Source organism: Oncorhynchus gorbuscha, linkage group LG07 (genome assembly GCF_021184085.1).
Source record: "Oncorhynchus gorbuscha isolate QuinsamMale2020 ecotype Even-year linkage group LG07, OgorEven_v1.0, whole genome shotgun sequence".
Taxonomy (NCBI): Eukaryota; Metazoa; Chordata; class Actinopteri; order Salmoniformes; family Salmonidae; genus Oncorhynchus; species Oncorhynchus gorbuscha.
In genome coordinates, this window is record NC_060179.1 from 30012285 (window position 1) to 30032661 (window position 20377).

The window sequence follows — 20377 nt, forward strand, 5'->3', positions numbered from 1 at the left end:
CCAGATCAATGAATACGGCTGCACAGTAATGTTTCTTATCGATGGCGGTTAAGATATCGTTTAGGACCTTGAGCGTGGCTGAGGTGCACCCATGAACAGCTCTGAAACCAGATTGCATAGCAGAGAAGGTATGGTGAGATTCGAAATGGTCGGTAATCTGTTTGTTGACTTGGCTTTCGAAGACCTTAGAAAGGCATGGTAGGATAGATATAGGTCTGTAGCAGTTTGGGTCAAGAGTGTACCCCCCTTTGAAGAGGGGGATGGCCGCAAGCTGCTTTCGAATCTTTGGGAATCTCAGACGACACGAAAGAGAGGTTGAACAGGCTAGTAATAGGGGTGGCAACAATTTCGGCAGATAATTTTAGAAAGGGTCCAGATTGTCTAGCCCGGCTGATTTGTAGGGGTCCAGATTTTTCAGCTCTTTCAGAACATCAGCTGAATGGATTTGGGAGAAGGAGAAATGGGGAAGGATTGGGCGAGTTGCTGTTGGGGGTGCAGTGCTGTTGACCGGGGTAGGAGTAGCCAGGTGGAAAGCATGGCCAGCCGTAGAAAAATGCTTCTTGAAATTCTCAATTATGGTGGATTTATCAGTGGTGACAGTGTTTCCTATCTTCAGTGCAGTGGGCAGCTGGGAGGAGGTGTTCTTATTCTCCATGGACTTTACAGTGTCCCAGAACTTTTTGGAGTTTGTGTTGCAGGAAGCAAATTTCTGCTTGAAAAAGCTAGCCTTGGCTTTTCTAACTGCCTGTGTATAACGGTTTCTAGCTTCCCTGAACAGCTGCATATCACGGTGGCTGTTTGATGCTAATGCAGAACGCCATAGGATGTTTTTGTGTTGGTTAAGGGCAGTCAGGTCTGGGGAGAACCAAGGACTATATCTGTTCCTGGTTCTAAATTTCTTGAATGGGGCATGTTTATTTAAGATGGTTAGGAAGGCATTTAAAAAAAAATATCCAGGCATCCTCTACTGACGGGATGAGATCAATATCCTTCCAGGATACCCCGGCCAGGTCGATTAGAAAGGCCTGCTCGCTGAAGTGTTTCAGGGAGCGTTTTACAGTGATGAGTGGAGGTCGTTTGACCGCTGACCCATTACGGATGCAGGCAATGAGGCAGTGATCGCTGAGATCTTGGTTGAAGACAGCAGAGGTGTATTTAGAGGGGAAGTTGGTTAGGATGATATCTATGAGGGTGCCCGTGTTTAAGGCTTTGGGGGGGGTACCTGGTAGGTTCATTGATTGTAAGTACCTCAGCATGGCCGACCAGTAGCCTCAAAGCCTCTGACTAGCCAATAAATAACATGAGCAATCCAAAGTTTATATATACACACACATCATTGTTCACAACCCCAAAAATCTTTCGGTGTTAAGATTACTTCCGAGAGGTTGAGTCATTCATAATTTTAATCGAATGACCTTTTTCAGAGCTGAATGATTGAACAACATAGGGTGCACTAGAGACAGAATAGATTTTCCATTACTCTATATGGTCCTGACCCTCCGAATCTGCTGCGGGATGTTTTAGGGATGTGAAGGAAACCATAGAGATCCTATTAAATTACATATGAAGTATTCTAATTCCGTGAAGGAAACTCAACAAAAACAAAAAATGTACCAGCCTAGATAACCCAGGAGCAGTACCAGGCCATTTCTTCATCAAGTGGGGAACAAAAGACAGCTAATTGTCAGAATGGTATAGCCTAGATTTCATTACATCTGTACAGGAATGCATTGTAAGTACATTTTACATTTAGCTCATTGTTTGCATAGTAAGACGACAAAATCATTAAAAACAATGAAGACAACATATCATGTGCAGACGACAAGTCTATCTTTTTAATATTTAGCATAAAGGCACTATAGAATAAGGATTCAACTTATCCTGTAGCATATATGCAATTGGATAAGAAAATAATGTATAGTAAATAATGTATTACATACAGTATTATATTACAAATTCAGACCCGTTCAGTCTTCCGTGGCATTATTTTTGCATTTGAGCTAACATTCACTCCTTTGCACTCTTCAGCTGCTGTAGATGCTGAATCAGTTCCTGGGGTAGACCCAGTTCAGACACTATGTCCATGCAACACTGTAGAAGTTGCTCAAGACTTTCCCCTGTAATGGCAAAGGGGTCTGTGGGAAGTGTGAAGCTCAAACGGGGCTTTTGTGGCAAGATGGGACCAATGTCCATATCACTGTCTTTCCTACAGCCGTCTGAGCCCTTGCTGCATCCCCCGCCTGCACAGCAGCCCGACTCAACCTCTCCAACCCTCAGATCCTCCATGTTCTCCGAGACGTCACTGACGCTGGGTACGGGGTTCTCCAAAGCAGTCTTCATTGCCTCCATGAGAGAGTCCTCATGCTTTATAACCCGCTGTAGGAGGTCAGTCACTGAGGCAGGGGTGGGAGTGTCTGGTCTCTGGAGCTGGCACCAGCACTGTATAGCACTGTGTAGAGAGATACAAAGGGCCAACAGAATCAGAGACAATGGGAGAGAGAACAGAGTGGGACAGGCATGGGTCATGCACAACAAAGAGGACAGCAATAATGTAGCCAGCACAAAGAGTCATATGGTCACATCATGGAAAGAAAGCTACCTTATTATTCCTTTCAGCTGCCCAATGGCCCTGGTGCTTGCAGCTCCTTCTCGGTATCCCATGTTGAAACCAAGCTGGAGTGACGCTTCTTTTCCATGGTCGATGCCATCAACATAGCCGTCCTGACAGAGAACCACAGAACAGCATAACGTTCGTCACATTGTTTCTAGAGAGGGTGCTGTGGGTTACAATGCAGCCAGTTGTATTTACATTAGCTGCCTACAATGCCCACATTGTGTGCTGGGTGACGCTAGAAGCAGGGCGAAACACTTCGAGTTTTTGTTTCAACCTGGTAATTAATTGCATTCTCCTGGTTTCCCATGTCTGAATTACCCTTATTAGAAGGAGAGGACCATGAAAACGAGAAATGTTTCGCCCCTACAGGTCTGACATTGAACAGCCCTAGAGAAGTGAACATTCTAGCTATAACTGGCTGATAAACCAAATAATTGCGAACAAGTCCAATAAACCAACGCAATATGTAAAATATTAGGGAAAAGAAATACGAAAAATGAACATGTAGCTAGCTATGACATCTAGCTAGGTGGAAACATGATTGATAAACATTATCCATGCATTTACCTTCACACGTTTCTTCATATTGTACTTCCATTCTTTGTCCTGTAAATTAATATCATCCGCATCCTCGTCAAATACGTCCTCGCCACTGTACTGTACAGACTTAACCCAAGACATCGTGGACTTTAAAAAATGAATTTTTGCCCCTACAAGCTTGAACGTTTAGTAACATAGTTTGACTGCAAGTCACGTGGGCCAGCAAAGTTAACAACGTCATCACAATGCGCGTTGAGGTTTTTTCTTCTTTGGATGGCAATGTATACCCAAAGAGACGAGTGCATACATTCTGCCATCTACTGCGGTGAAGTAAAATTACACACTCGTCTCCAGATGAGGTTTTATTTAGACTGTAGATGGCGCTAAACCCATACAGGTCTACAGAGCTGCTAAAAAATATGAAGGCCTACTGTACCACAGTTTGTCATCTACATTTGTTTACTCTCTCCCACATTTTTTAAACAAGTAAAACGAATTATATGAAAATATTAATGAGGATGTAGTTCATAAACATCCAAGGAGTAGGTCTATTTCAAAGGCAAGATAGCCTACACTGAAATGCAAATGGGCTTTACTGTAGCCTACATCAAAATTAATTGCACCACAGATAGTATTTTATGCATTTTAATGATTGGTATTATCAATAACCTTTCCATCTACTACCCATCCCAAATAAAATGCGCACTATTCATATCTGGGAAATAAATATCTGATAACCTTGTTCTAGTCACTAGTGAAAATAGAAATACAGAGTATTCTCTTTAAAGCCTCTGTGGACACTGACAGTCTCTTATTCCTTCCTCTAGCACTTCAGCCCATCTCTTTGGGATCTTTGCCTGACTGCGGACAGTCCTAATTCATTAAAGCTCCTTGAAACTGAGAGAGGGATGTTAATATTTAATCATTGAATTACTGGCACAATGGAGCAACGCCAGAACAAAAATAATGGCAATACCTTACACTTTCCGACTACTTTGTGTGCAAGAAATGTTTCTGTCTATTTACAGAGTTTTGGAGCCCAGATATTTATCCATTAAGAGAGTTGCAAAATGTCCTTTGGGAGCTGGTGTACACGCAGAGTAAACATATTTTGAAAATGGACTACTCTCTCCCATAGCATTTCATTCATGATGCCGGAAATGTTGATACTTTTACTTTGGCAGCTTCAGTACCTAACCCACATCCTTGATCGTTCTAACAAAATGAGTTTTAGGAATTATGATTGATCGCTTTGTGTAACTGAGTAGTGACCAAATGAACGTTTATTTGCAATAAGTCTTCACATTTTGTTCAAGTAAATGTCACAGGGCTGAGATTGAATATCAAATGTAGACCGTCTTGTTGTGGTATTAGAGGTCTGTACCGTATGATCTATTTACACAATACACCCGCAAACAACTTCTGTCCAGCTTGACTGCATCTGTCGTTGATGTCACTGCTCAGACGTTCTTTGCTATCTCCTGTTGAAGTTTCAAAGAGGAAAATATGTTATTTGTGACGACAAACACATTACTTGCTCATCAATATTGCATTTCCCCCCTTCTTGCTGTTGAGAGAAGAAAAAAGTCCCTGCTTTATTTTAAGATTTCCCATTCTTCATGCCATGCTTTATGGAAAACACAGGAGAGATAGAATGTGGTGGACAAATGCATTTCACCTAGGTAAGAATACATTTGCAGGAGCTGGACAACAATGGCCTTGAGAATACTCAGAGGCCACGGTGGGTTTGTCTTTGCTTTGGAAATGGAGTCAGTCCGTGGGCCTCATTCACAGCAGCAGCCACACCTTCAGTCCCTCTACACAGAAAGCAGAACAACCAGCCAGGGCAATCGCCTGACACATTTCCATCCAATTTCCACTGCAGAATGTGTTCATTTTTGGCCTAATGGCATGTCATTCTGCTGGAGCCTTTGGTCAAGAATTAATCCTGGAATCAAAACAGATTTTCCGGAGAGCAATCTTCCATCAAGTATTGATTTTTTTTACACTCACGGAGCCTGTACTCCCTAATTTAACCTGACAGCCGGCAGCACAATGGACTGGGAGCACCTTGGCATCTCACAGAGGGAACTCTCCACCTCCTCCTCTCTCTCGTTCTCACTCTCTTTCTCTCTCCCTCCCTCCTTCTTTATCTCCGTCTCCCTCTTTCAAAAAGTGAAAGAAAGGTGGGGAAAAAAGAATCAGGGGATGTAAAGCTTCCTTCTCCCCGTTTTTACCTCTAATTATGTTTTCAAGTATAGTGCAACTCTGCAAGGTATGAGGCTGAGGGAGAAAAGGGGAGAGAGTCTTCTGGGGCCATCAGGTATCATTATGGGCCTGTTGACATCTCTCTGTTTTTGAGTGATTCTCAGCTGTGATTTCCCCCCAGCCATTTTCCTGAGATGTGCGTGGAGGGTCTCATCATGGCCCCATAAAGAAGGCCAAAGTGTCCTCACTGGGCCCCCACTAATAAGACAGCAAAGATGCAGCCAACCATACCACTCACTCCTCTATCCATATCTCCTCTCTCACTCACTGCCTTTTGCTTTGTGCTCTCTGTCTCTTTGTCTCAAAGTACACTATAGGTGGTTCAGGGAGAGAGTGAGAGGCGGATGAAGAGGTGGATGTTGTCCATACAAACATCTCATCAGAGGAACAGTTATCTTCCAGACTACCAAACATCCGAAAGAAGGGATCTCTGACCCTTCAAGACTCCTGTGATCCATGTACAAAAATATACAGCACTCTCTCAGATGGCACCACTCCACTTAGAATAAAACCCAGTTGTCTTGTTTTGACCTTTTTTGGATTATATAAATCTGAAGGAAATGGACAGCCCAACGATTTTCCACAATGATCAGGATAGCTATGCTGTCTGTATAATGAAATATAGCAGTGGCTATGGCTAGAGATCCGGTTTGGGTCCATTCATTTCAACTCATAAATTGAAAGTCAATCCATGGGCAATCCTCCTATTTATAAAGCCAATTCCTTATTGCGTTAACTTGAGGTGGAATTGACCCTGGAAGAGATAATCAGACCTATAGATTTTCACCCTGACAACAATAATTAGGTAAAGCAGATGGTGTTTGCCATTTGATTTTTTAAAAACAATGTTCTGAACATTACAGCAATGTAAATATCTCTGTTGAATTAATTCAAAATGATTGAATTGATCATTTCCACAACACACAAGAATGATAGAGAAAAAAAACTGAAGTCAAATCAACTCCCTTGGAGAAGTGGGACACATGAAACACTGGGCGTAATGTCCTGATGGAAAACAGAAGGCATCACAAAGTGCGAAGATGCATTCACACAGTCAGTGTAGACAAGACAGTGTGGAAAGTTTAATGGGCTGTGGGCTATGCAATCTGCTGCTCCAGTCAGGGTGCCAGCCATCTCCATAAAAACCTTGGCTATTAACTCTTCAACCTTCAAATGCCTCAAATTGTGTCATGGCTAATAATGGTGGGAAAACCTCCAGAACAACACCAAAAGCAACAAGGGATCATATGCATGGACAACTTGGATTGCATGAAGATTGGTAATTGTACCCCCAGAGGCATCCTGGTGTGCAGAGCAGAGCAGCATAGTGGGAGACTCCTCAGCGGCTTGGGGGCTGAGCAGTGAGAGGAGCAACATCTCAACCTTGAGGAGGAAGTGAAAACGTGGAAGCAGAGGGCTGCCGGTAGTGAGGGATACACCGACAGTTCGTTTACTGAGAACATCAGCCCAGTGCACATTGTCGGAAAGATAAGGGAAGTGAATGCCTCATGCCTGATGGAAAACAAAGGGGGCAATTTAAAACCATCTGCATCCAACACATGCACCCTCCTCCTCCACCTTTATCTTTCTGTGTCCTGACTGATATTGAAACATAATCCATTTGGACTGCCGACATGTCATAATATTTTCTTCTAACCCTCTTTCCCTTCCAGGACAATTTCAGTTGGCGTCTAGTTGAACAGGAATGTGCTATGAGTCAGTCGGTTGACTTTTGCAGAGAGATTATTTTTTTTCTATTCAGACTGTCATTGATCAACCCAGAGAGATTCTCTTGTTTGAAAGACTATATATACGATCTGTAGCCAAAATCCAAATAGAATTGTCTAATTTGCCAACAGCACATCAAGAAGTGACAATTGTCCCCCTCTAATTTAATTGAGATTGGGCACTTGTTCTTGTCTATAACTGTTCTGTACTTTGTCATGCATTTGTACATTTTATATGGAACCCAGCAAGAGTATCTGCTGCATGTTCAGAAGCTGGTGGTCTTAATCAACTTAACTAAAGTAAACTGCAAAGAACACTGACATGTTTATGATTGTTATTAGGGGTCATGGATAATGTCACACCCTGACCTTAGTATTCTTTGTTTTCTTTGTTATTTTGGTTAGATCAGGGTGTGACATGGGTGATGTATGTGTTTTTGTCTTGTCTAGGGGTTTTGTATGTTTAAGGAGCTGTATCTTTTCTAGGTAAATTGTATGTCTATGGTTGCCTAGATTGGTTCTCAATTAGAGGCAGCTATCTATCGTTGTCTCTGATTGGGAACCATATTTAGGCAGCCATATTCTGTGGGTACTTTGTGAGTGATTATCTATATCTATGTATGTTGCTTGTTAGCACAGTTCTTATAGCGGCACGGTCGTTTTGTGTTCAGTGCTTTCTTTAATTCAAATATCATCATGAATACATACCACGCTGCGCTTTGGTCTACTCCATACGACGATCATGACAGATATTGCTTAAAATCCAGGGTCAAACAGCTTCCGTATTGATTAAAGATACTTTACTAGCAACCTTATCCCACCCATATACATACAATTAATAGAACAGAATATTCTATACTGAACAAAAATATAAATGCAACATTTAAAGTGTTGGCCCATGTTTCATGAGCGGAAATAAAAGATCCCAGAAATGTTCCATAAGCACAAAAATATTATTTCTCTCTTGTGCACAAATTTCTTTACATCCATGTTAGTGAGCATTTCTCCTTTGCCGAGATAATTCATCCACCTGACCGGTGTTGCATGTCAAGAAGCTGATTAAACAGCATGACCATTACAATGGTGGTGGGGACAGTAAAAGGCCCCTCTCTAAAATGTGCAGTTTTGTGACACAGCACGATGGCACAGATGTCTCAAGTTATGAGGGAGCGTGCAATTGGCATGCTGACTGCAGGAATGTCCAACAGAGCTGTTGCCAGAGAATTGAACGTTCATTTCTCTACAATAAGCCGAGGCTTTAGAGAAATTGGCAGTACGTCCAACCAGCCTCACACCCGCAGACCATGTGTAACTTGGCAAGGTCAGGATCTCCACATCCGGCTTCACCTGTGGGATCGTCTGAGGAGATGGGTGCTGCTGAGGAGTATTTATGTCTGTAATAAAGCACTTCTGTCTGGAAAAACTCATTGGCTGGGCCTGGCTCCTCGATGGGTGGGCCTGGCTCCCCATTGGCTGTGCCTGGCTCCCCATTGGCTGTGCTTGGCTCCCCATTGGCTGTGCCTGGCTCCCCATTGGCTGGGCCTGGCTCCCCATTGGCTGGGCCTGGCTCCCCATTGGCTGGGCCTGGCTCCTCGATGGGTGGGCCTGGCTCCTCGATGGGTGGGCCTGGCTCCCCATTGGCTGTGCCTGGCTCCCATATGTCTGATGAATTTATTTCAATTGACTGATTTCCTTCTATGAACTGTAACTCAGTCAAATCTTTTAAGTTGTTGCGTGTTTACGTCTATATTTTTGTTGATTATAATTCTAAACAATTTCCCATGATATGTGGACCAAAATATCAGCATATCAACTGTACCGTTTTGAACATTTGAGTGGGATTCCGTATCAGTATGGCATTGTCCAGAGGCAAATGGGTGAACTGAAAAATGTAGACTTTAAGAATGTTTGTCTATTCTATTCCATTTCTATGGTTCCACCTCACGTATCGGGTTACACCTCTCCTTACAAGGGTAGTGCGTTGTTTATATGTTGAGAGTGAGATCTGTTGATTTTGTGCCCTGGTCACTCACTTATTGACACTAACTTTTGGAGTTGAAGTTTACTTTTCCATCAACAAACTATAAACATTTTAAGATATTGAAAAAAGATGAGTCGGAATAGCTGTCTCTGCACAATGATATTGTACATAGAAAAATAAAGAAACTGGAATAAATACAAAACAAAAGAATATCAAATAGCCCAAGTTATACCTCAACCATCGCCACTTAAAAATACATCTAGTATTTCGAAACGAAGAGGAGAAAAAACTGAAAGGATGACAAAAAACATCTTCAACATCAGTTTTCAGCCTAATGTTAATAATTTATGTTGTCTGTGCTTTTTTTTATATTATTATTATTTATTTACTACTTTCTATTCACCAGACAGTCAGTTTTCAAAGGCTTCATGGACAAGAAAGCTATTTCAAACTTTGGAGTTTAGTTTCAAAAGGCTTTCACCCAAGAATGTGTTTTCCCCCTCATACACTTGTCTCGGTATTGTTTTCTGCTAAGGCAAAGAAATGAAACATTGATGTGAAATAACCCTGACATGTATTCCTTTCTATTGACCCTATGGAAATCTAAATGAATTGCTACTGACCCCAGAGGTTTGCAGCCTGTCCATTTGCTTTTAGGTGCAAACTCTCTGTATTGAAAGGTGGTTCATTGGTGGAAAAGCCTTTGTGGACACATCTCTCTCAATCATGGCACAGTGGAAGTGCAAGAAGAAAAAAAAAACCTCTAAACTGATAGCCAAGGGGGTGGGCTGGGGGGGATACGGAGTAGAACACAGAAGTCTGAGTTAACTTTATGCTCCAACTATACATGTACACTGTGTCTGGGTTTTAATGGAATTGAGATGCACTTGCGCTGACAGCAAAGTATGCATTGGTAAAATAGGATAGGAAAACATGTCAAAATCTTGTGAGACTGGAGAACAGTGAATTCAAAAAAGCAGATTTTCTGCAATCCGTCCCTTATTACTCCAACTGCAGTGTTTACAATGTCTGTCGGTACACTCTTAGAACCCCGAGGAACCCTTTTTTTTCTAAGAGTCTATGTTGTTAGGAATGTGGTGCATTAGTGCTTTCTTCATCATCATATGCAGCTCTTTCTCTAAAATGTCGTTCTCTAAAATGTCCCTAAACATATATTTTAGATTCGGATGATTTATTCTACATTCCATAAGAAACAAGACAGTCCATTCATGTCAAACAATTGTTTATTATTAATTATGGTACAAATAAATGTGACAGACTTGAAGAATTGTAGAAATACACAAAGTGCTGCATAACTGACCAAACAGATATTGCTCTATAGATTAAGTTCAGTCTATAAAATTTAAAGCAACCTTTGCAGATTCATCAGCTTTGGTTTCAAGGTCGTTCTTGAGTTCTAACAACATTTCAAAAACCAGTTGGTGTGTGAGTCTGTGTGGATATCGTTTGAAAACATTTATTTAAATTATTATTTTTATTATTTTCAACATAATTGGATGCAATTATAAAGCCTTCTTTGCCCCTTATGAAATAGGGCACACCTTGAAGACTGTAACTGAGCAGTGCATGTAACAAAGTCACAGAGAGAGAGAGAAAAAAACAAAAAAACAAGTGACAACAAAGTTTAGAAAGTCCTGTACATGTTACCCTGGAAACCACTTGACTAAAATAAAACACATGGCATACAGAATCTCAGTTCAGACACAACCCCCCCCCCCCATGAGAAGTGAACACTACTTACAAACATTTTACAGGAGCCATTCTTCTGTATTTTCTTCTGTCATGGCGTTTGCGTGGCATTGCTCAGTGTACGAGGACAGTGCTGAGGTAAAATGTCAATGAACTACAACTTATCTAATCATCGACTCTCTTCGCATTTCAAGATTGTCAGCGACATGAACCCATTTCTCTGTACAATGTGCATATAACTATAGAGCTTTGGTCCAGCATCGAACGTTTGAGAGAAGGTATATATCCGTTCCTTGTCTTTGTTTTTGGTTACAGCTTCATTGTTGAGCCTCAGTACTACATGCCCATACTGTACATCAGCCGCAGCATCATCACTTCTCTTACATGTTGGGATGAGGTGGGGTGAGACAGGGAGGGAACACACACAAAAATCTTTGGATTGATTTAAATCACATATGACTTAAAGTATATTATGATTGACCACTATTTAGTAATACTGCCTTTAAATATCTAAAAAGGTGTAGTATGACACTGTTTAACACTACTTCCTGTAAAGGTATATGATAACTAATAAATGGAATGAACTCGTCAGGGAGCTTGTATGTATAGTACCTCTTAAACCTCAGCCTACTGGAACATACAGTCCAGACTACAATATCAATGAATGTCTATTTCCTTATGCGTTTGTAAGTGTTATCAAGTGCACTTTGCGTTGCTAGGCAACACCAGTGCACAGGGGGACTAACAGACATTGAACAAAACACACCAATACGAAAAACACCGCAGAAAATCTAAGTTCACTGAGCCTGTCATGTAACACTCGCCATTCTCCCCTCACCTTATTTAAGTGTTTTATACGAGTCAAATAAGAACATTTCAGATCAATGTGAAATCTTAAGAGTTCTGAGAAGTGGTTTTACACATATGTACTAGTTTGCAAATATTCAGTGGAGAGGTTCAACACATTGGCAGTATAGCTTATTGACACATCAACGGTGTAGCAATATTGATTCCTTGAATCGTCCATGTGGGTCCTGGTAATATTGAAGTACACCTATGGGGGGGGGGGGGGGGGGGGGGGGGTGAGCGCGACGTTATGATGAGACTCTGTTTAGATCTGTATATTAACAGCTACACAGCAACAACACCCTATGATTTGTTAGTTGAAATGAATATGGATTATGTCTTGCGGACGGGCTATTGGGTTGTCTTGCGTTTCACACAACTTTTTCCAATACACTTTTTTAATTAGGCTATACTGTCTGTCAAGGCTTCTCTGTAGAATCACTCAAAGCAAAAGACAATGAAAACAAACAAAACAACAGCATGACATTTTGCAAACAGTGTTTGACCCCTGAAGACAACGATTCAGAGATGAGAAAACCTTCCGATTGATTCGATTAGAATGAGTCGCTGAATGCTTAAAGAAAGTAATCCATATTTTGCTCTAAGGGCAGAAAAATGTGAGATAATTGCTAAATCCTCTACATGTGTAATTTGTTCTCCGTGACAGTGTACTCTGAAGAATGTACTTAATGATTTGAAGCTCGGGCTACCTTTTGTGGTTTTTGTCGTCTTGTTTTCAGATTCCTGTAACCCCAAACCTTGTTATCGGAAAACATGCGGGAGCAATTCTGTTACGCTATGCTACGGCAAATAGAACAAACTAGACATACACTTCAGAAAGGGATGGGCAGAAAAGCCCTCACAGTCCAACACATTTTCTATATTGCAATATAAAGAGGGTTGTCAATTAACAAAGAGTTCTCTTTTGAAAGTAAACATTTTATTTGGCATTCCGTTGGCCTTTGTGTAAAGTAGTTGAACTCAGTGTATGAAAGAAACCCCGCAGGGGAAAAAAGAACAAAAGGGAACACGTATAAGCACATTAAAAATAACTAAAACTTTTAATCGGCCAAGGTAAAAAAAAGAAAAATCTCCCCAAGTCCTTGAGCTGAAGCAATGTGTTCTTTGGCTATCAGGCTTTGGCAACAGAATGACTTACAACAGCACTTGACACAGTATAACATTGAGGGAAGTTCTCCCTGACACAACACTAGGCCTGAAATAACAGAATTGACGGCATGTTTCTGTATGTATATAAAAAAAAGAGTCACAGTTGTCAAAAAAGGAAAATAAGGTTGAAAAGACGTCGTCTTCCGTCGTGGATGACATATATATATTTTGGTGAACAGAGACAGAACCTTTATGGTTAAGGTACTGAGTATACCCACACTGTTTGGACAGCCTTAAGTTTTATTGTCCTTCATTCAACAAAACATAAGACAATCTCATAAAATGATTGATAAATACCTGTAAAAGTTGTTACCTGTAAAAACACCGTGACTTAAAATAGCTGCAGATGAGAAGGAATCTGAGACAAAACAACAATGTCATTGTTTCACAGCAAAAATGCATTTACACGACAAATCTTTCAGATTTCAATCTGAAGACGGTATTTAGTAGATATTTACATATCAGCCCAGGAAATAAAATTAAGTGAAACAAAGATAAAATGTACACCCAACCTCACACATATATCGTAGATTTTTTTGCCAGTACAAATGTAAAAATTTAGAACACATTTACACTTAAAAAATTATTCTTAGTATTCTGATGCAACAGACTTTGGTAAGTAGTTAGTGTTTTTGTCTTGGATTTTGGTATGATCTCTTTACTAAAATCTTCCTAATGGGAACCCAAATTTGGACAATGTTCTGGTCTATGAGGCCAGAATTCGATTGCTTTGAAACAGCACACTGTAGGTTTGTAAATGTTTTCTCTCAAATGTGAACATATTTTTTCCCTTATATTTGGTTTTTGCCAAAATATTTAAACAACAGTGGTAATCACACTGACGACACTTATTTTTGTTTGCAAATGTTCATAACTGTCCTTTCAGTTGCCTTTATAAAGGGAGAGGAACGTTCTTTCAGTCTTCATCCTACTTTGGGTCATGAGCCACCGTGTTGTTTGAACCTTCCTCTGCACCTCTAGTTTCGGTCGTTCATTTAGGGAGCTCTTCCAGAGAATCAGAGAGAGGGTCCATGGGCGCGGTCGGGCCGAGGTCCAGGTCCAGGTCCAGGTCACCGGGCTGTTTCAACCGCTTTATTGTGTTTTTCAACGCTTGCCTCTTGTTGCAGAACCAGACGCGGACCACCTCGCGGTCATAGTTCAGTTTCTCGGCTATCTCAGTCATTTCCTGCCCAGAGGGGTGCGTGTTCTTCTCAAAGTGGCTGTTGAGGATCTCCAGCGCTTGTGGGGTGAAAGAGGTCCTCCGCTTGCGTTTTTTGGAGGGCTCACTGCCGATAAACTCGGTCAGGTTCTGCATGCCGGACCGGTGGCGGGCCTCGGCCTCGGCCATCCAGCGTTCCAGAACCGGCTTAATCTTCTGGGCGCTTTTTGGGGTGATGTCCAACTTCTCAAACCTGGCAGGATATAAAAGGCCAGGGTTCAGTTTGCCTGTCAGACTGCTACCTATAGGGTTTTCTTGGGCTTCCTGTGGTAGGAAAAAGTGGCTTCTCAGGATGGTGTGTCTGGGGAGAATTGAGAGAGAAGAATCTTACTTAGGTGCCCTGCTGGGCCAAGGGATAACCTGCCTTCCTCAGTGAACCGGGCCTCCTCTCCCAAGCAGCTGCCACTGGGACAGAGACACCCACCAGCCTTGGTTACATCCATGACAGTTTGTAGCCAAAGTTAAAGCAGCTGAAAGTGAACGTTACAAGTGGTGCCATTTTGTTTTCGCTTTGTTCGCTTTACTTTTGTCTGGTTGGCTGTGGCTGTAGTTCTCTGTCCCAGATAGGCAGCGTTGGGGTGAGGAGACCCTGCCATTGGCTAGGAAAATACTTCAGGTGGACCAATAAAACTGCCCGAGCACCAGACTATAATGATCAAACACTGAGCTCTAGCTATGGAGACTACACTAGTATGCATTGATACACAATACCATCTACCCATCATATCATCAATCAGAAAAAGGTAAAAAAGGGGTTAACCAAACAATGCCATTTTTCCCAATACCTTCCCTTCAAGTGATAAAAGTCAAGGATTTTCATTCATATGGTCAAACAGGCAGCAGTGCAAGCACTTAAGCACAGAACTATCATTTACAAAAGCAGTTTGAATTATTCATCAAAATACATTTTAATACATATTTCTAACTTTTCTCCCTCATGCACTCATTGTATATTTAAAAAGAATACATTTCCACTTTTCAGTCTTGAATATACTTGCAAGTTTATGAATGCATGAAGCACAAGTAAATATTTGAATGTAGTGTATTGTGTACTTTAGTGCCTTTGAAATGAACCCTCAATAGCTCAAAACAATAGTTCCAAAGTTTTGAAAGAGTTCCTAAGTCATGAACAGTAGCTAAATTAAGGCTTGCTGAATCAGTATGATCTCACCAAATAGTGGATATATACTACTGTACTACTAGATCATTGTAAGGGGTATCTGTACTGTAACTCAGTGTATTTTGACCCTGTCAGCTGCAGTGTTCTGTGAGACAAGCACAGAGACGGCGTTTGGCTTGGACGTGCTGAAGGATGATGGAACTGGGCTAAAGTTGCCGGGTTTCTCACATGCCGTGTAATAATGGAATCAGTGTCAGAGTGCGGTTTAAGCTGCCTGCCCTCTAATGAGAGTCCAGGCATCCGTCTAGGTGTTCAGGGGCGAGCGGCTGAGAGAAAAAGTAATACGCCTTTAAAACAAGAGCGGAACACGCCTAGGCCTCTTCTATGACCTCGACCTATCACGGATGCCTTTGATATAATCTGCCTGGAAGGCAGGCGAGGAGATGCCTCAGAGCTGGGAGAAAGGACCCCTCTCACAGGACCAAAATGAAAGACATTTCTTAGTGGAGAGTCGACTTGTCGTACAGAACGATAGCGAATAATGCCCTGTCTGTTTTTCCGCTTTCCAACTCTGTTTTTACATTTCTGCTTGTCGACGGGCAGTATTATTTATAAGCCACTCTTAAACAGTGGAAAGAGGACGGTTCCATCCTGCAAGGAATACATTAGCCAGTAAATATATGGAGTGGGCAGAAACAGGACATTTCATGGATCAACAGGGACCAAATGCACTCAAATGAGTGGAGAGCTGCTCGGCTGGTTCCTCAGTGAGGAGCCACTCCTACTAGTTGAGAACCACCAGTGGGAAATGAATACATACTGTATATCTACCTCTTTTACTCCCCTTCCTCTCTCTCTCTCTCTCTCTCTCTCTCTCTCTCTCTCTCTCTCTCTCTCTCTCTCTCTCTCTCTCAACAGTCTTAGAAGTACCTTTTTCAGGCCATGCATAAACATCTGCTAAGTGCTAATGCTTACAGTGCTGTTTGCGTTTAACCCTTTAACAATATCGCGAGGCCATGTGTAAGAATGGGTATTTGACCAAGTGGAAGGTCCATTACTTACAGAATACAGGGGACAGATCCGATGTATTAAATCAGTATCCGAGCTTTCAGATATGAATCCAACATGCCAGGTACAGGTGGAGAAAGAAGTGGATTCGATGCAATATAAACAGGGTGGGTGTGAAGGCACATTTCTGCTTCATTTGATGTGTAAGTTTGAGTGTAAATGAATGTTGTAAATGCATGCAGCTTAAACATGGAAACATAATTCCCCTTCAGGAATTACACCAGAAACGGGAAGTTAAGACAACATTGTGCACCGATGCATTCTGAGCGGTGGTCACATTAACAGCACTGTGAATCTTTGGACGCGTAGTTGCATTGACGAGGAGGTGGATTTAAACTTAATGCCGATTTTTTCTGCAAGAAAAGGTGTCCTCCATTTGGGAAAGCATGCCATCAATCATAATTTGCAACGTTATCTAAAAAAGCATTTTGGCAATATCTTTATTTTAGTTTAACCCTAGATGACAGATTGCATTTGCTGCTTGTACAAAGCACTCTATGATAAGACAATATTCCAACCCATTGGTCTGATGATGTCCTTATGGGATGTCTGTGGCCCTGTGATAAGCTAATAAAGCCTTTTTAACAAAGCGAGCAATGGAATCCGACAAGATGGAACTCTGTGTCACTGTCTGTTCCAGTGACATATGACAACAGCAAGCCCCTAAGCTAGCATGCGGTCCCCTCGTCTCCTCCAACTTCCATGTCTCTGTCGATGTTAACTAAACTAAAGCATGTGAAGACTATCTACTTAAAACGTCATACCAACAACAAAACGACGGTCTTACCGACATAGATAAACTCACAAGGACACATTACCTGTTCATTTTTTTTCTCTTCTTTTTTTTTTTTGTTGAAGCTAATGGCTTTTAATGTACGTTCTAAATGTCTGAATTATGCACGCGTGTAAATATTTCATGGGTGTTTTTTTTTTTTTAAGACTTGAAACATTAGTTTGAAAGGGCTGTTGCTCATAAGAACCCTGCTCCCCCAGTTTCAGATTATACCGGCCGTTTGATGCTGATGTGATGAACATTTTAAGAGCGCATGGTAGCACTGGGTCACATACTGTAGGCAGGACAGGTCATCAGCAGAGGACATGCAGTTCAGAAGCGCATTATAAATGAATACAGGAATAAGAAGGGGCGCAGTGTTGATAACTGTTGACAGTGGTGCATGCTACTGCAGTAAAGCACAATACTATGGGTGGGCTGAGTACAAAGAAAAGGCTAAATGACATTAGCCAGAGGCCAAATGTCAGAACTTAATTAGATGTGATTACGATATTTCAACTATTGATTTCGTACACTTGGTGAGAAAAATAAAATAGGACAGAGACAATTGTACTTTTAGATCGTGTGAAACTTAAGAATGAAGGGAGTTTCAATGCTGGGACGTAATATAATGGCGAGAGATGTGCACGTCTAAGGGGTTTAGTTAATTGGTGCTGAAGTTAAAGGAGGAAAGGCTTAAAAAGAACGAGACATTACCTGGTAACACTAAATGTCCGATTATCTAATGAATAGATAATGTGGTGTTTAAACGCACGTCCTTACGGGACTGTGGAACATGACAATCTTATTAACAGACTGGTTCTTGTCAGGTTCTCTTAAGCCCAATGTAGAGTGAACAGCAATAGGCCTTAGTAATTATTAAATGCTTTAAGTGCTTTGTGTAATACTCTAGGTGATGTATTTTGCATAAGTAAGTCATGTCAGAGGAGGGGGGAAGAAGAGAGGAGGACAAAGAATTGACATGAGACCTTCATCTGACTGGATGGTCTTCAATTATGTATTCATTTTAATATCTTAATGATGTCTGCTTAAAGATGAGATGAAATATGGATGTGAGTCGTCATGGACACCAGAAGACGATGTGCAGTCTCAAAGACAGTACTCCTGAGCACCTTTTGTCTACTGTGGCGACTACTACACCGACAGGAGAGCGCAGCAAGAGGATCCGTTGATCTCCAGGGGAGTGACCGGACATCATTCAGATATAAAACGGTTTCAGATGTTCTACACGAGGTTCTACATATTTATTTGAATAAAACTGGTAAGATATTGCATTCATTTGCCCTTTTAGTACCACAATGAGTGAGTCAACTTAACTTCTGCACTGCAGTCGAGAAAAAAAACGTTTATCACTTGATGGGAAGGATCGGAATATCCCAGGAGACACCGAAATCAACAGATCTATGCCAGAAAAGACCATGCTTTGCTGTGAATCTTTCGGCACCCCAAGTTCTCCTTACCTGCAGATGGCAGACTGACTATAGGCCGGGCCCTCGGCCGCGCTGAGCGCCTGTCCCACCTGCGTCTGGGTCAGCCCCAGGGACAAGCGGCGGATTTTGAACGCTTTGGCGAACTCCCGAATCTCCTCCAGGTTGACCCCATCCACTTCGCTGGCGGCCGTCTGGGGGTCTACAATGCAACACAGATAGAGGGGGGGTCAAAAAATGAGAAGGACCAAGGCACTCTTCGTATAGTTAAAAGGCCTTTAAAAAAAATGTTTTTTTTTGTTGTTGTCAGGGAGTAGAGATGGAGGCAGAGGGAGGGGCGCTAGCACCATTAAACACACCGAATACAAAGAATATAGCTAATTCACACACATTCCACTACTAACGTGACATTTCTGGTCTCTGTTGACGAACAACAGGAGAAGCTTTAGAAATATATTATGAATTGAGTTAGCAGTGATCGCCATTCTGGTGCTTCTCTGCCCTCTAGTTGATAATAGCGGTCTCTGTACAATATGTACTGTAATGGTATCGAGAGTGAAAGGAGGGCTTTAACGCTACATTGAAAATGCTCCTCATTTCATCTTCAACGTGAAAGCTCATAGACACATAATGGACACAGCAGCACAGAGACGTGTCCATTCAATAGGTAAGGTCCACTGTGGTGCCATTGCCGTTCTCAGCATTCCTCCTGTTTCATTATGAACAATAAGCAGACTGAAAGCCAACCGTTTTTATAGCCCAAACTCTGCGCTTTTATCATGGAAAAAGAAGCCTGTGGAATGTTTATTAAGAGGATCATTCCAATCATCTATCCCTCCTTTGGGGAAGTCAGTTGACACCTCCGCAGAAAGACTGTGCTGCGGTGTGTGCTGCACTACTCAGTTGTTCAACGATGGCATTCAACTCTCCTCTAAAGAAGACATTTTATTGTTTAATTGTTGTTTTGTAAATTGCTGCTTTTGCGGACCCACATCTAAGTGACTTTGGGGACCTATTTTCCCTGAAGCATTATGAAGAATTTCATAGCTAATAAAAAGTGATTTCACATTGTACATCAATGTCAGGTGCCCTGGCATCCTGCTTACTAAAGCAAAGTTTGTGCCAGTGAATTATTCATCTTGGTCATTATCAATGAATTATTAAAGGGATTTTCCAAGCGTATTGAAGAAAAAAAAATCTATCGGGCTGCCATCTTGCCGTGAGGCCTCATAAGAGACGCAGCGATTCTGAGCTTCTCCGGCGGCAGAGCTCTAGACGTGCGAACATTTGGAGACATGGGACCAAGTCGTCCCAAATGGCACCCTATTCCCAATGTAGTGCACTACTTTGACCAGGACCTATAGTTATTTTTTTATTTTTGACTGAATGGAGGGTTCGCCTCGTCAAATGTAGGGCACTATATACGGAATAAGCTGCCATTTGGGATGCAGGCCCTGAATATCTTAAAAGGATGGGAGGATGGGCACTAGCTGCATCCTCAGTCCTCATCACTTCCACCTTGATGAGCACCTGATTATCCCCAATGGAGAGCCATTGAAGTGTGTTTCTCTATGAAATGATTCGTCCTCTCTGTAAGTGGTGCCCACACTGTCTGTCCACTGTGATCCATCACTGGTCTCCTTCCTGTATGACTGTCTTCAAGGCTTTACAAATAATACATATTCCATATGATGGCGTTGGATTTCATTTACATTGGGTTCGAAATTCCTATGTACCCTGTGTAGGCATTTGTGATCTAAAAAGACATTGAATGTTTGAAAAAAAAACATCCGCTCGTTTAGAATAAAAATCTTGGTCACACTTTATTATAGTATGGATACTATCAACAAATCTGTTGATAAGCAACTGCTTGCTAAGGTTACAGTTAGGGTTA

General features: G+C 41.7%; 2 protein-coding genes across 5 annotated transcripts in view; both read right to left on the reverse strand.

Annotated features, from left to right (window-relative positions):
* Positions 1 to 1808: 1808 nt before the first annotated feature.
* On the reverse strand, positions 1809 to 3396 carry otulina (OTU deubiquitinase with linear linkage specificity a). Its single transcript, XM_046355085.1, has 3 exons — positions 3182 to 3396; positions 2600 to 2721; positions 1809 to 2449 (listed from the first exon to the last, which is right to left on the reverse strand). The coding sequence occupies exons 1-3, from the start codon at positions 3293 to 3295 to the stop codon at positions 2008 to 2010; spliced, it is 678 nt and encodes a 225-aa protein (XP_046211041.1). The 5' UTR covers positions 3296 to 3396; the 3' UTR covers positions 1809 to 2007.
* Positions 3397 to 10362: 6966 nt separating this feature from the next.
* The window catches only part of pou6f2 (POU class 6 homeobox 2), a 96485-nt gene continuing 86470 nt past the window's right edge, over positions 10363 to 20377 (reverse strand). For all 4 annotated transcript variants that reach the window (XM_046355087.1, XM_046355088.1, XM_046355089.1 and 1 more), the window contains 2 exons: positions 18517 to 18685; positions 10363 to 14376 (listed from right to left, as the gene is read on the reverse strand). In XM_046355087.1, the coding sequence (XP_046211043.1) occupies positions 13848 to 14376; positions 18517 to 18685 (698 nt within the window). In that variant the 3' untranslated portion in view covers positions 10363 to 13847. The remainder of the gene's footprint in view (positions 14377 to 18516; positions 18686 to 20377) is intronic.

What these genes read in the sequence shown, in the direction of transcription:
- otulina (XM_046355085.1), bottom strand. Translation starts at nt 3,295, where the DNA reads ATGTCTTGGGTTAAGTCTGTACAGTACAGTGGCGAGGACGTATTTGAC. An exon ending in ATATGAAGAAACGTGTGAAG is followed by an intron (nt 2,722 to 3,181) that starts GTAAATGCATGG and finishes GTTCTCTGTCAG; the next exon opens with GACGGCTATGTTGATGGCAT. An exon ending in CAGCTGAAAGGAATAATAAG is followed by an intron (nt 2,450 to 2,599) that starts GTAGCTTTCTTT and finishes CTCTCTACACAG; the next exon opens with TGCTATACAGTGCTGGTGCC.